Source organism: Sardina pilchardus, chromosome 8 (assembly GCF_963854185.1).
Source record: "Sardina pilchardus chromosome 8, fSarPil1.1, whole genome shotgun sequence".
NCBI lineage: Eukaryota > Metazoa > Chordata > Actinopteri > Clupeiformes > Clupeidae > Sardina > Sardina pilchardus.
Window position 1 is genome coordinate 14,331,215 of NC_085001.1, and position 13,964 is coordinate 14,345,178.

General features: G+C 40.8%; 1 protein-coding gene across 1 annotated transcript; it reads left to right on the forward strand.

Annotated features, from left to right (window-relative positions):
* Positions 1 to 4,270: 4,270 nt before the first annotated feature.
* LOC134089439 (tripartite motif-containing protein 16-like) lies at positions 4,271 to 12,743 on the forward strand. The gene is made up of 7 exons (XM_062543881.1): positions 4,271 to 4,907; positions 5,636 to 5,731; positions 5,929 to 6,162; positions 6,623 to 6,782; positions 8,158 to 8,217; positions 10,938 to 11,429; positions 12,727 to 12,743. The coding sequence occupies exons 1-7, from the start codon at positions 4,317 to 4,319 to the stop codon at positions 12,741 to 12,743; spliced, it is 1,650 nt and encodes a 549-aa protein (XP_062399865.1). The 5' UTR covers positions 4,271 to 4,316.
* The last annotated feature ends 1,221 nt before the right edge of the window (positions 12,744 to 13,964 follow it).

Genomic DNA, 13,964 nt, shown 5'->3' on the forward strand with positions numbered 1-13,964 from the left:
AGAGGAGATAGATGTGTAGGTGACCAGCATGAGGTTTATCCAGCCCACGTAGCTTAGGCTATAGGGAAACAGTGACTAACTGTTTCTGCTATTTCTCATGGTGGTAGCCTATGTGATAGTGGGCCAAAGTGGATCGGATGTTGACTTCTCTTACAACAAGGAGGTGTTTCGCAAGGTAGGCTAATGCACACCTTTAGGTGTGTATGGCAAGGCCGTGGCCATGATGTCAACATTTGTGGCGAGGTATGAGGGACCATTATGGTATGAGGGATTCATTCTTAACCATAATTGGTAATCTCCTTATTCATCTCAAGGTCACCAGACCCTGCCTGGTGCTCATGCTCTCTATCTCCATATCTCTCATCACTCTGAACACGCCACAGTGAATAGGCCTATGAAAGAAATGTTATCATAAACTAGTGACATTTTTTGTCTTTATGTTCAAGAGTATAGTTAGATTGATGAACATTTTTAAAGTAAATATGAGAAGATACGTGATTCACACACTAAATTTTATATGACCGGTTACTCATGTAACATCAGGGACAAAAGGGACAGGGAATTGACCCACTATTTGGTTAACATCACGGAGAAGCTCACGGCTCTGCTAAAACGAATTGATGGACACTAGAGAGCAGCCACGTAAAGGAATGTGGCTCCTCGCCCAAGACCAAACAAATCAAATCTTATCTGCTTTTGGCACCCCCATACCAGCACTGGCCTTGACCAAGGCCGCTATTGGAGCAACTCCCCTGGAGATCACTGCAGTGAGACGCTCTTGTTATCCCTCCCCCCCCCCCCAGGAATGTTGACTCTGCCCTGGACCTGACCAAGGTTGTCTCCATGGCAACATGCTATGTTATTGCTTCCCACTTTCGGACTGAAGCGCCTAGATTGGGATGTGGGGCTAAGCAACTCCTCAGGCCTATTCATACACGTAGGCCTACACTTATACTGATATGCATTTCATCTCATCCCCATCCCACGCCTTCACCGCTTCATGCCCCCGGCCTGTCAGCAGGTCTGTGACCAGCGCCGAATTATGGCTGCAGGACCAGATGGCTGCTACCTGCGCTGGGCAACCTCCACCCCCCCATCCTCCCCCAGTTGTAAGTTGTGTGCTCTCATGTTGTAATGTGTGATGATTATGTGCTTATGCTGAGGTGTTTTTCCTGCTCCCACACTTTACTCTCCACAGGAGCATCGTATGAGGGTTGCCTTTTTTCTCCTCCCTCTCCTCATGTTATGCTTTTTTTCTTCCTCTGCCCACCTTCCTATTATGTTCCCCCCCTGTAAATGTTGGACAGGCTGGTGCTGTAATTTCGTTGTAGGCCTACTTGTTACAATGACAATACTTATTGAAAGCACAACAAGTTTCGAGGAATTCCATTCATTGATGTTACTGTAGGCCTACACTAACTGGCTTCGTGGCCTGTGGGTGGCCTGACACAGTTTTCTGTGAATATCAGGAAGGTGTTATTTGGTTCGTGGGGGACCCCACAGGCCTACAATAATAGGGCTCGGGATCATGACGTGAAAACTTCGCGGGCGCAGCCATATTGGCAGCTTGTTTACTATGGATTACTATGGATTTACTCCCGCCTATATTAGTGTGTTCCTGTTACTTCGTTTTTGCCTTCTTGGTCGTATCCCAGCAAACAATTAACGTTCTGCTAACTTTCACTAACGTTAGCTTTTGGTTCCCCTATGGTTCGTTTTTCAGCAACCTACTAATAACGTTTAGAGAACGTTATCTCCAGGTTGTCAAAACAAATAACGTTCCCCTAACGTTTTTACAACTAAAGAAAAAAACGTTATATTCTGGTTGAATCCCAGCAAGCAAATAACGTTAGCCGCTGGTTCTCCTGTGGTTAGTTTATCAGTAACCTTCTAATACCCTGGAGAGAACGTTAGCTCCAGGTTATCAAAGTTTCCCGAACGTTATTACAACTAAAGAAAAAAACGTTATATTCTGGTTGCATTTCTCTTTTCACACAACGTTGCTACTTAGTTGTTTTTAGGTATCTTATTTGTATAACCATAACGGTATTCTCTGGTTATGTGCGTGGGGTTGATTGATGAAAATCGCCCCAGAGTTTCTATGAGTTTCCAATTGAACACGGCCAGCAGCCACACTGCAAAGTCGGAATAATTTGTTGCAAAATCGACATATAGCCCTATTCTATTCTTCCCCCCTCTGTTGGATTGATATTCGGCCGACCGAAGCCAGCCCGTCAGCTAAAGGGACCAGCGCGAGAAGCTACTGTAGGTTGAGAAACTTTCATCTCCGTGAGTTCTGGGGTGTTGGTGTTTTAGCAGACTCAACCTCGCTAACTTTAAGACATTTGGATAACACAGAGATAAAGTTACTCACGTAGGCTGGCTGTATGGTATCGATCACATTCTTCACATCGTTCTCCATGCACTTGTTCCATTAAGTCCAACAGGCTTTTAAAAAACACTGTACAGGGTAAACCGGGTGGAAGAGCTAGCTAGCCATAGTCCCAGGCAGGCACACAACGATTTCATGCTAACTAATCTGACGAATAGTTTTGGTTTAATCCATAATCGATTAGAGTGGCACCTGAAATGCATTCATGTTTTTAAAGCTTTATTTGTTCTGAAAATATGATGATGAGGACTCCAATGAATTATTTCTCAAACGTTGAGACTGCATCTTAAACAGCACAATGTTCCCGGGGGAGAATTGTTTTATATTAACACGTAGTCCAAGTTATAGCCTATGTTACTGTGCTGTTCACTCAGCCTATCCCACAATTCCCAGTCCCAATTTAAAACAAAATAAACCAAAATCCATCATAATTCTGAACCGAGGACTTTTAATGGCATACGATGCAATAAAAACAGCCAGTTTTGAATGTTGAAACAGTGTGTTAGGCTAGCGCCTGCTCTGCTTATGTTTTGATCTGACTAATCGTTTATTATAGGAAAAGACACCGTAGACAAGAAAGTATTAGACCTAACCGCATTTAAATACTTAGCTGACACTTGCACATGTTAACGGGTCGTATTCGTCGCAGTTCAGCAAGCAGCTAATGGTAAGTGAAGTTTCACATATAAGTCATTGCCTTAGCCATCAAAGATGTTCGCTCTCCCAGGTTACAGATAGGCTGTCGTCGCAGACGGCGAGTGTGCAGCGAGCCTTGCAAGAATGTCACGATAATTCTACATATTTTTTCCCCCTTTACACTTTGTTGCTGGGAGGTTAGGGGAACGTTAATGCAACCAAATATAGTAAAGTTCCCTAAAGGGTAGGAGAACGTTCTGCTAACCAAAATAAACAACCAGAAAAAAACGTAGTATTTTCGTCAAGAAAACTTTCCTGGGGAACCTTGTGGCAACTTTCGCAACTTTCAGGCAACGTTTTCCTAACCAGGAAAAAAACGTTCTAAAAACGTTCTCCTAACCAGAAATTGTTAGCTGGGATGTTGCTGTGTAGTGGGGTGTAACAGCACCACCCATGATCGCAAGAGGAAAAGAATCGCTAATACTACATTTCTGCTTCTTGTCTTCTGCATCTGAATGAATGGACATTACGCTCGGTGCGCTACCAATATGGCGGCTATGCCTAGAATGCAAGGCTTGTTCCCGAGCCCTATTTAAGCAAAAATTCAGAGACAGAAGCACACACAAAAGCAAGTGCACATGCACACTAGTAGGGGATGGAGTAGGAGATGGAAACAACATTGACAAGGAATATTTACCTTTGTGGAGAGAATGTGTAGGACTGAGTGGCGGTCATATTTTGTACCGCTTTGCGGTACATCTAAGCGACTCGTGCTTGTTTCTTTGAGAAGTTGCGAGTTGCGTTTTTTTTATGTGGCCGCTTCTTATGGGCTTTCTTCGTATTTGAAGTGTCTGCATATCCACACAGCGCCGTACACGGAGGGCACTTAAACCATGCCTCTGCGTAGACTCTACGGGTGCCTCTCCACATCTCTCCTCGATGCTCGATCCTTGAGGGTCGTTCTCACTGATTTATAACCGTAGACCTAAAATAAATAACTATAACTACAGTAACACTGGATAGACATTGTTGCCGCCGCATCATTCTAGATCAGTGAGGATCGAGGCCCGAAGAGCGAGGGAAGATGTAAAAGTCCAAATGAGAGGCACTCAACGCTGGGCTCCTCGAACATGACCGCCCCCAGAAATTTAACGTCAGGAGTTCGGGGAGGGGATGATAACTTTTTCTTTAGGGCTTGTTTTCAGAGATATGCCATTTTTCCTCGCGTGACCTGGCAACTGGTTGTCTTGTAGCTTCGTGTGTAGTGTGTGTAGTCTACTCAAGAAGAATGGCAGAGGCGATGTCATGTAACCAAGATCTTTTTACATGCCCTATTTGTTTGGATCTGCTGAAAGCTCCAGTGACTATTCCTTGTGGACACAGTTACTGCATGGGGTGCATAAAGGGCTGCTGGCATCAGGAAGAGCCGAAGGGAGTCTACAGCTGCCCCCAGTGCAGACAGGCGTTTAATCCTAGACCTGTTTTAAACAAAAATCATGTTTTTGCTGAGCTTGTGGAGCAGATCAGGAGGACCAGAATCCAAACTGTTGCTTCTGCTCCTGTTGAATTTGCTGGAGTTGGAGATGTACATTGTGACGTCTGCACTGGGAGAAAACTCAAAGCTGTGAAGTCCTGTTTGGATTGTCTGTTATGTTACTGTGAAAATCATTACAAATCTCACAATGAACTTAATCCTGGACGAAAACATATGATGGTTGATGCCACAGTCCAGCTACAGGAGAGGATCTGCTCCCGTCATGAGAAGCCTCTGGAGGTGTTCTGTCGCAGAGAACAAACTTGCGTTTGTTTGTTCTGTCTGATGGATGCACACAAAGGCCATGACACTGTGTCAGCCTCTGTAGGGAGGAAGGAGAAACAGGTAAGGCCTGTGGTAGCCTACAACATGGGCTATTTTGTAGCCTACAACTGGAATGAAGCATGTTATAGACCCATAGACATATATAGGCCAGAGGTGTCAAAGATATGACTCGGATTTCATACAACACCTCTCAGGTGTTTAAGGAGGAGAAAACAAAAAAAGAGGTATTCACATCCAGTTGTCATCGATTATGTGTGATGAGCATTAAGCTAGGTATGATATGAATAAAATAAACTTAGCACAAAGATGTAGAAAGAGTTTTGCCAAGGGGAAACATACTGCTGCCAACAATTTAGGCTATTATGTTGGCATAGCCATAGTGTTGAAAAAGAGCGAGATGTAGGCCCTACATGTCATGGGTATTACAAGAAAGGAAGAGTAGTATGACCGTAGTAGGCTACATAATGCCTTGTTTGCTCATAAGTGGGTGTCGTAATGGAATATTATAAGCCTATGCAGAAATATGATTATTACAGTGACGGCTCCGATGAGGTCTCTTTCCAACATATCCTAGTGTGAGTCTGATTGCCTCGAGTTCCATTAGAGTCAGCTAACTAGAGAGTGAACAACTATAAAATCACTTCTCGAATGAAGTTGCAATTCAACACAGCCATATGTTGCTGAGCTGAGCTGAGCTCACCCTTTGCAGTTTGTACTTGAGGAATTGTCTAACAGGCCTAGTAATGGAGTGTCCTAACAGTAGTATATGATGTATTTATTCAACACAGACACATTTGGGAGAGACTCAAAAGAAAATTCAGCAGAGAATACTGGAGAGAGAGAAGAAGCTACAGAAGCTGAGGAAGGCTGTGGAGAGTCTCAAGGTGAGTACTGCCCACAAGAGAAGACAGCAGCTAACTGCTTGAGGAGCCATTTCAGGGTTCATTTAGGGACTTAATCTCTCAGTTAGCCGGAGAGGTGATCTTCCCAGTTCCTCTAAGCCACACTAGTAATAATAGACTTTGTGGAAGAGTTGAATGAGGCCTGCTTTAGATACCATGTGATGTATGTCTCCTAACAGAGTTCTGCACAGACAGTAGTTGAGGATAATGAGAGAATCTTCACTGAGATGATCCACTCCATTGAGACAAGACGCTCTGAGGTGAAAGAGCTGATCAGAGATCAGGAGAAAGCTGAGGTGAGTTGGGCTGAAGGACTCATGAAGCAACTGGAGCAGGAGATTGTTAACCTGAAAAGGAGAGATGCTGAGCTGGAGCAGCTTTCACACACAGAGGACCACATCCATTTCCTTAAGGTAACAAATGATAGGTTATGAGGGGACAGGATGGGCTAATTGCATTAATTACCTCACGCAGCACTCAACAGACTATGCTGGTTAAGTATCTGATGTAAAGAATGCTTTTGGAATACTAAAAAACCCCACAATTGTTAGATTTAATTAACTCTCAAGTCTATGCTTAATAAAGATCATGTAAAATGGTGACTGCTATTTTGTCATCTATACTGTGTTGGTATAAAAAAAAATACCATGAAATGCCATGATACATAATGGTCTCTAAAACCCATCCCTAATATCGAACTGGTCTCGTGTACAATAATGATTGAAACTTCTTGTGAAAGTTAACAAAACATATTCCAGATCAATGGTACAGTATTCACATATCATGAAATACAGATTGTTGATTTAAACGGGTCTATCTATCTATCTATCTATCTATCTATCTATATGCTGTATCTATCTCTTCTGTATTTAGACTTTTCAGTCAGTGAGCAACACACCTGAGACTACAGATGTTTCCATCATCTATGTTAACCAAATCCCTTCTTTTGAGACTGTGAAGAAATCTGTCACTTTGCTAAAGGGGCGGCTGGAGGATTTCTGCAAAGAGGAAGTCATAAAGATATCTGCCACAGGTTGGACACATCACACACACACACACACACACACACACACACACACACACACACACACACACACACACACACACACACACACACACACACACACACACACACACACACACACAGTTATAACAGTTTTACTGATATAAAAAATGAAGGTTAGGTAGATACAATGCAGACATTAACACTACCTATTTAGATAGATAGATCCCCAAGGGGAAATTCAAGGTCCCCATAGCTTAAAGGGATATTCCGCCATTTTTGGAAATACGCTCATTTTCCACCTCCCCTCGAGCAAAACAATCGATATTTACCTTGTTCCCGTTCATCCAGCCATTCTGTGAGTCTGGCGATACAACTTTTAGCTCCAGCCTAGCATAGATCATTGAATCGGATTAGACCATTAGCTTCTCGCCTGCTAGCTTCATGTTTAAAAGTGACTAAGATTTCTGATAATTTTCCCATTTAAAACGTGTCTCCTCTCAAGTTAGAAAGTGCAATAAGACCAACTGAAAATGAAACCTGGTGTTTTTCTAGGCTGATTTGACATGGAACTACACTCTCATCTGGCGTAATAATCAAGGCAACTTGCAACCTACTGGCACTACTACTGCTTGTTGTCTATGGGGACTATTTTCAGATGCTGCGTACGATATCACTGCGCCTTCAGTACGTTTGCAAGTTGCCTTGATTATTACGCCAGATGAGAGTGTAGTTCCATGTCAAATCAGCCTAGAAAAACGCCAGGTTTCATTTTCAGTTGGTCTTATTGCACTTTCTAACTTGAGAGGAGACACGTTTTAAATGGGAAAATTACCAGAAATCTTAGTCACTTTTAAACATGAAGCTAGCAGGCGAGAAGCTAATGGTCTAATCCGATTCAATGATCTATGCTAGGCTGAAGCTAAAAGTTCTATCGCCAGACTCACAGAATGGCTGGATGAACGGGAACAAGGTAAATATCGATTGTTTTGCTCGAGGGGAGGTGGAAAATGAGCGTATTTCCAAAAATGGCGGAATATCCCTTTAAGACACCACACACAACACACACTACAATGTAAGCAGGATGATAAAACCAAATCAAAGAAGAAGAAGAAAAAGAACAGTAAAATATACTAATAAAGATAAAGATGCACATGAATGTATTGAGGATTGGTACTGTGATCCAGTATGAGGTGTGTGTTAAGGCGGCAGTGCAAATAAGTCCAACAGTGCAAGGTTAAAGTCTAGTGACCAGTAATAAATATGGACAATAAAAAATGTAAGCATGTAGTATAACAGTTATAGTATAAATATATGGACAAATAATAATAATAAAACATGTTAATAGTAAAAAGTAAATTTTTAAGTAAATGTTGTTTGTAATATGATGTTTCTATTTTAATAGTGTCTAAAGTCCAGACTCTCTCGCCTGCGGAACCTGCAACCAGAGAGGAATTCCTACAATGTGAGTTTTGACAGCCTCATTTAACTCTATTACAGTCATGTTTGTAGAGCAGTAACAGATGTTGGGCCTTGTGGAATCTCATAATGTAATAATTTCCCAATAATGTAATAACTCCCAATAATATAATAATAATAATAATAATAATAATAATAATAATAAACCTCATGACTCAAACATGTAATAAAACCTGATAACCCCCAATAATGTGATAATGTGAAGTGCATTTCTCAATAATGTAATAATCTCTGTACCGAAGAATTATTTCATCAACTGGAGGTTATTACATTATTAGGTTACTGGAATCCACATTCCACACTCTGCTACACTGTAAAAAAAACCCTCTTAAAAAAACAGTAAATTTCCGGCAGCTGGGGCGCCAAAAAAATACTGTGCGGTACCAAAAAAATACTGTGAAGTAACAGAAAATTACTTTCTCGTAAAAATACGGTTATTTTCCATGATTAACATACAGTTTGTAGTTGTAATTTTAAAAGGATTTTGCCTCATTTTCATGTTTTTAATGTTTAATTAGAAACATTTTCACATTTCAAAACAATGAAATTACCTACAAATATGGTTAATAAATGTTGTATTACGGATAATAATGCTTACATTTACAGAAATGTGCTGTTATTAGTTGGTTTTCATGGATATTGGTTGTATTATAATTTATATTTTATGTGATATAACAGTATATGACACACAAAATAATGTGATTCATCTTTCAAAACATGTCGCAAAAATGTGGAAAAACATGATATTGGGTTTACTATTGCAATAATTTACTGTTAATTTTTTTTTCTCCATTTAATCCCATCAAATGCATATTTAGAGCTCCCTCCCCAATAACACCATATGTTAGAAACCCTTCCGCAATAATACTAACATTATTGTAGGGCCCGGGTTTCTCCAGCAGTGCCTCTGAAGACACATAATGCAAGTAAGCATTGAGTGCCCAACTTTGTGACACTGCCAAGGGGGTAGAGGAATGCTATTGAAAAAGTATTCAATTTTGCATTGCACCCAAGAAGAAACATACATATACTCCAAAATGTCCATGTATTTTAGTCATGGTCCTCTCTATAGTGGTTATCCTGACAAATCCCTTACACAGTCATTTTCTGTGGAATGTTCAATCAGTTGTTCTATGACATACAGTGCACATCCCAAAAAGCCACAATAAAGAGTAATGAGGAAAAATTAAACATTATAAACAAGAAACTAACACTTACCCATAATCCCTAACTGCTGTAGGCTACTGGGATTCAGCCAATGTGAGCCCTAAGGACTAAAGACTTAATTGATCTCAGGTGCTAAGTGTGTGAGGCCTCATAGACCTCTGAAGTTCGCCTACAAAAAAGCCACCATCTTTGCCCAAATAAGGAGATCCGGTATCAGATTTTTTCTATGGGAAAATAACATGGGGATTTTCAATTATCGCACCTGTTGAACTCTGGCGGGGATGATGACATTGGAAATGCAGACGTTTTTCACTACACAGTTTTGTCCACTGCCGTCTAGTGGATACTGTGATCTTCGGTAGGTGAAGACGGCACACTTTGATCTTTGCTACCCCAGAGCTAACTTACCATGCAACTTGCCATAGGCAGTTAGCTTCAATTAACTCCCGGATCTCCTTATATGGGCAAAGATGGCAGCTTTGGATCCTTTTTGTAGGCGAACTTCAGAGGTCTATGCAACTTGCTATAGACCTCTGAAGTTCGCCTACAAAAAAGCCACCATCTTTGCCCAAATAAGGAGATCCGGTATCTTGAGATTTTTTCTATGGGAAAATAACATGGGGATTTTCAATAGTCGCACCTGTTAAACTCTCGCGGGGATGATGACATTTGAAATGCAGACGTTTTTCACTACACAGTTTTGTCCACTGCCTTCTAGTGGATACTGTGATCTTCGGCAGGTGAAGACGGCACACTTTGATCTTTGCTACCCCAAAGCTAACTTACAATGCAACTTGCCATAGGCAGTTAGCTTCAATTAACTCCCGGATCTCCTTATATGGGCAAAGATGGCAGCTTTGGATCCTTTTTGTAGGCGAACTTCAGAGGTCTATAGGCAGTTGGCTTCAATTAACACCCGGAACTCCAAATATGGGCAAATTTGGCAGCATTGGATCCTATTAAGGCGAACTTCAGAGGTCTATGGGCTCAGATAGGTATTTGAGATTGGGACAGCACTTCACAAGATCACATGTGTCAGTATAGTTGAAAATCTAATGCTGATTCAACGTAAAACAGAGGGGACACTTTCAATATCACTTAAACATTAGGCTTCAACATAGTTTCAATGTTTCAAACCATATGAAATTACGAAAGATTTTTTTTAACGTTTTTCAATTAGAAATATATGCATTTCTGATGGTTTTTTTTGTAAAAGAACATGAATATAGTGTTTTTCACTGTTACAGTGATTTCTTGTTGTTTCAAATTTGACATGTGAAATCACAGTCTATTTTTGTAAAATAAATGGCATTTCCAAAAATAATTTATTCCAGACAAAATCTGTAAAAAATCACAGTAAAATCCTGACATATCACATTTATTTTTTACAGTGTAGGCTTGTGATTGCGTCTTGAACTTGTGTCTTCGCACCATCCCACCGTAGCTCGTAGCCATCTCTATTTACAGCAGTAACAGGTATTTGATCAGCTTATTGAAGTGTTGATTAAGAAACTCTCGTGTTGTCCTCTATTCCATCAGACTCCTGTCACTTCACACTGGATCCAAACACAGCACACATAAATCTCCAGCTGTCTGAGGGGAACAGGAAGGTGGAAGGCAGAGCTAATTTCCAGTCATATCCTGATCATCCAGAGAGATTTGATACGGAGCGTCAGGTGCTGTGTAGAGAGGGTGTGTCTGGACGCTGCTACTGGGAGGTTGAGTGGAGTGGTGAATTGAATATAGCAGTCTCATATGAAAGCATCAACAGGAAAAGAGGGTTTAGCGGGAATGCGTTTGGTTGTAACTATCAGTCCTGGAGGCTGAGACTCTCCTACTGTAGCTCCTCATTCTGGCACAGTAGTCAAAGTACTGAACTCTTTCTAGTGCCCTGCTCCAGAATAGGAGTGTATGTGGATCACAGGGCAGGAACTCTGGCCTTTTATAGCATCTCTGATACAATGACCCTCCTGCACAGAATCCAGACCACATTTACTCACACACTCTACCCTGGGTTTTCGCTAAATAATGGCTCATCACTAGCTGCGTTTCCATTACAAATATGCGCAAAAACTTTGTCGATATTGTCTTAATGTCGAATATCACAATTTTCGCAATTGCGGTGTTTCCATTACATTCGGCTAACTAAATTAAAATCTCGTGTATTCTCGCGTGCTGTAAGTCATTAGGAGACATGGTGGTTATCAACATTACCCAGATTTAGCCATAGGGATTTAGCCTGCTACACTAAATGCATTCAAATTGCCACCACGGCACGCTGATTATCAGCGGAGGAGGCCTACGTTTTGGTGGGGCAGAAACATAAAATTAAAAATGACATATTTCACAGGAGTTTGTTGTAGTAGGCCTATGCTTAAATCATGTCACAGCCATGTCAGTGGAATATTTCGTAGATCAGCCCAGTTGATTAGTTTCTAAAACTAGAATCTAGATTTCTTTCAGCACCGTTCTCATCACGTTAAACCAGCAAAGCATAGCAACGTTGTTGCTATGGGTAAACAAAACTAGTTGAGCGGTTGCGTAGCCTATGCAGCGTTTTTGAGAAAGTGTTGTCGGCAAGTTCACAGCTGTGGATTCAACATTTTAGAATGACACGAGCCACTTTTAATGAAAAAAAAAAATATTGTTTTACATTATTCTCCCGGTGCCACTTCCTGTCGGCAGTCTTCTTCGTCGGTTTCGTTCCTCCTAACATCCGTTTGTTGGATCACGTGACTCGTCAGATGCGAAAAAAGTGTTTCCATTGCAGTTTTGCGAAATATACAAATTTCGATACGCTCGAAATACCACCTCACCCGAGCGCAAAAACTTTTTATCGAAACATGTGAGTTTTTTCGAAATGTGTGTGTTTCCATTAAGCACATTTCTTTTCGCAACTCTTAATTTGCGCAATTTAATGGGTAATGGAAACGCAGCTAGTGAAGCTGTTGTGAATATTCTCAGTTGACAATTAGCTCCCTGCTGCAGCAGGAGACATTAGTGTCTCAGCTTTGGGAAGCAAATACATTGAGGAAGGCAGAAAGGAAGGGTCAGTTGTGTATATAACGCTCATTGATAGAATGACAGTCACCCTTTGCACCCACACACTTTCTTGTACAAAAAGTGTTGAGCATGTATATTTTATTTTATCCCATTTATGTAGACCAAGAAAAAAATGATAAAAATATTAAATATAATCTAAATGACCTTATGACCTAAATATAATCATCTGTAAATGTAAATTCAGTCTGATTGCCCTGCCTGCTTTTGCAGAAATAAAAATGTATGTTTGCCATTGTGTGTCTACTGCGTTTCCTCTGTTTGACAGATTGTCAGCATCTGTAAGCAACAGATTACATAGAGGCCTCCAAAGCCCCTTTGTAAACAATTCAAGACAGCATCTATTCTACACAAAATGTACATTGAACTGTTGTGATATTTTAGATCTAAAGTAAAATATGAATTTGAAAATGTAGGCCCTATCTAAAAAAAAAAAATAAAAAAAAAAATGTAGGCTACTCGAAAAAAGAAGCGCAATAAGGGACACTGAAAAAGGAGTCCATCATCTTGTTTTTTTAAAAGATAAAACAGTCAAAAACATCTTCTTTCATTAGTTTATCAAACTGTTTTAAAAAGGACAACACAGTAACTTGCATATCAATCCGAGCGTCTCTCAAAACCAACAACCTGGGGCCGGTTTCCCGATAACGTTCACTCTTAGCGAGCTACGAAGACTCCAAAGGTATAACTTACCAAAGTTGTTTACCTTTCTAGTCGTGGTTCCCGAACTATCACTTGGGAGTCTTCTTACGAAAAGCTCCTTACGTCCGACGTATAAGGCACTGTCCACCATGAAGGTGCTGAATTAGGTGACATCGATTGCTCAGAAATCGATTTTTTATTTCACGCGGAGGCTTGACAGACTTATGAAAGCGTTCTTTGCACCAAAACCATTGCTTATAATAGCCTATCGCCCCCACACCATTCACGCAACTTCAACGTGGATGAACTTATTAGCACACAATGATAAATAACGTAGTGTAGAAATTAAATGATCTACGTAGGTAAGTAGGTTATGTTTTCATCTGGGTTTGTTTGTTGGTCTGTTAGTTTGTCTGCTGCATGGATAAAAAGATTCGAACGCTTCATGTTTGAAAGCAGAAGTCTGCGCTCTGTGAGTGCTTTTCTAGTTTGTTTGTTTGTCCGTTTGTTTGCAAGATAGGCTAACTCTAAAAGTTAAAGATGGATTTCGATTAAATTTCCAGGGAAGATCTGAAATGACCCAAGGAAGAAACTATTTAATTTTGTGAGTGATTCGTATCACCGTCTGGATGCAGGAGGCGTAGGCTACATGTGTTTGCTTGGGGGAGGTTTGTGCTTTTCTAGTTGAAATAGGCTATGTAGACTTTTTTTAATCACAGCTGATTGACCAACATCCTCATTCAGTATTGTGTGCCTTTGGTTAACATTAAACATGACAGCAAGCCCGCACATTAGGCCTAAACATTGTAGGACGGTGGGGGGAAGCAAAGAATAAAGCGCTTTTAACTATTTTCAAATGCGTGC

What these genes read in the sequence shown, in the direction of transcription:
- LOC134089439 (XM_062543881.1), top strand. Translation starts at nt 4,317, where the DNA reads ATGGCAGAGGCGATGTCATGTAACCAAGATCTTTTTACATGCCCTATT. An exon ending in AGGCTGTGGAGAGTCTCAAG is followed by an intron (nt 5,732 to 5,928) that starts GTGAGTACTGCC and finishes GTCTCCTAACAG; the next exon opens with AGTTCTGCACAGACAGTAGT. An exon ending in ACCACATCCATTTCCTTAAG is followed by an intron (nt 6,163 to 6,622) that starts GTAACAAATGAT and finishes TTCTGTATTTAG; the next exon opens with ACTTTTCAGTCAGTGAGCAA.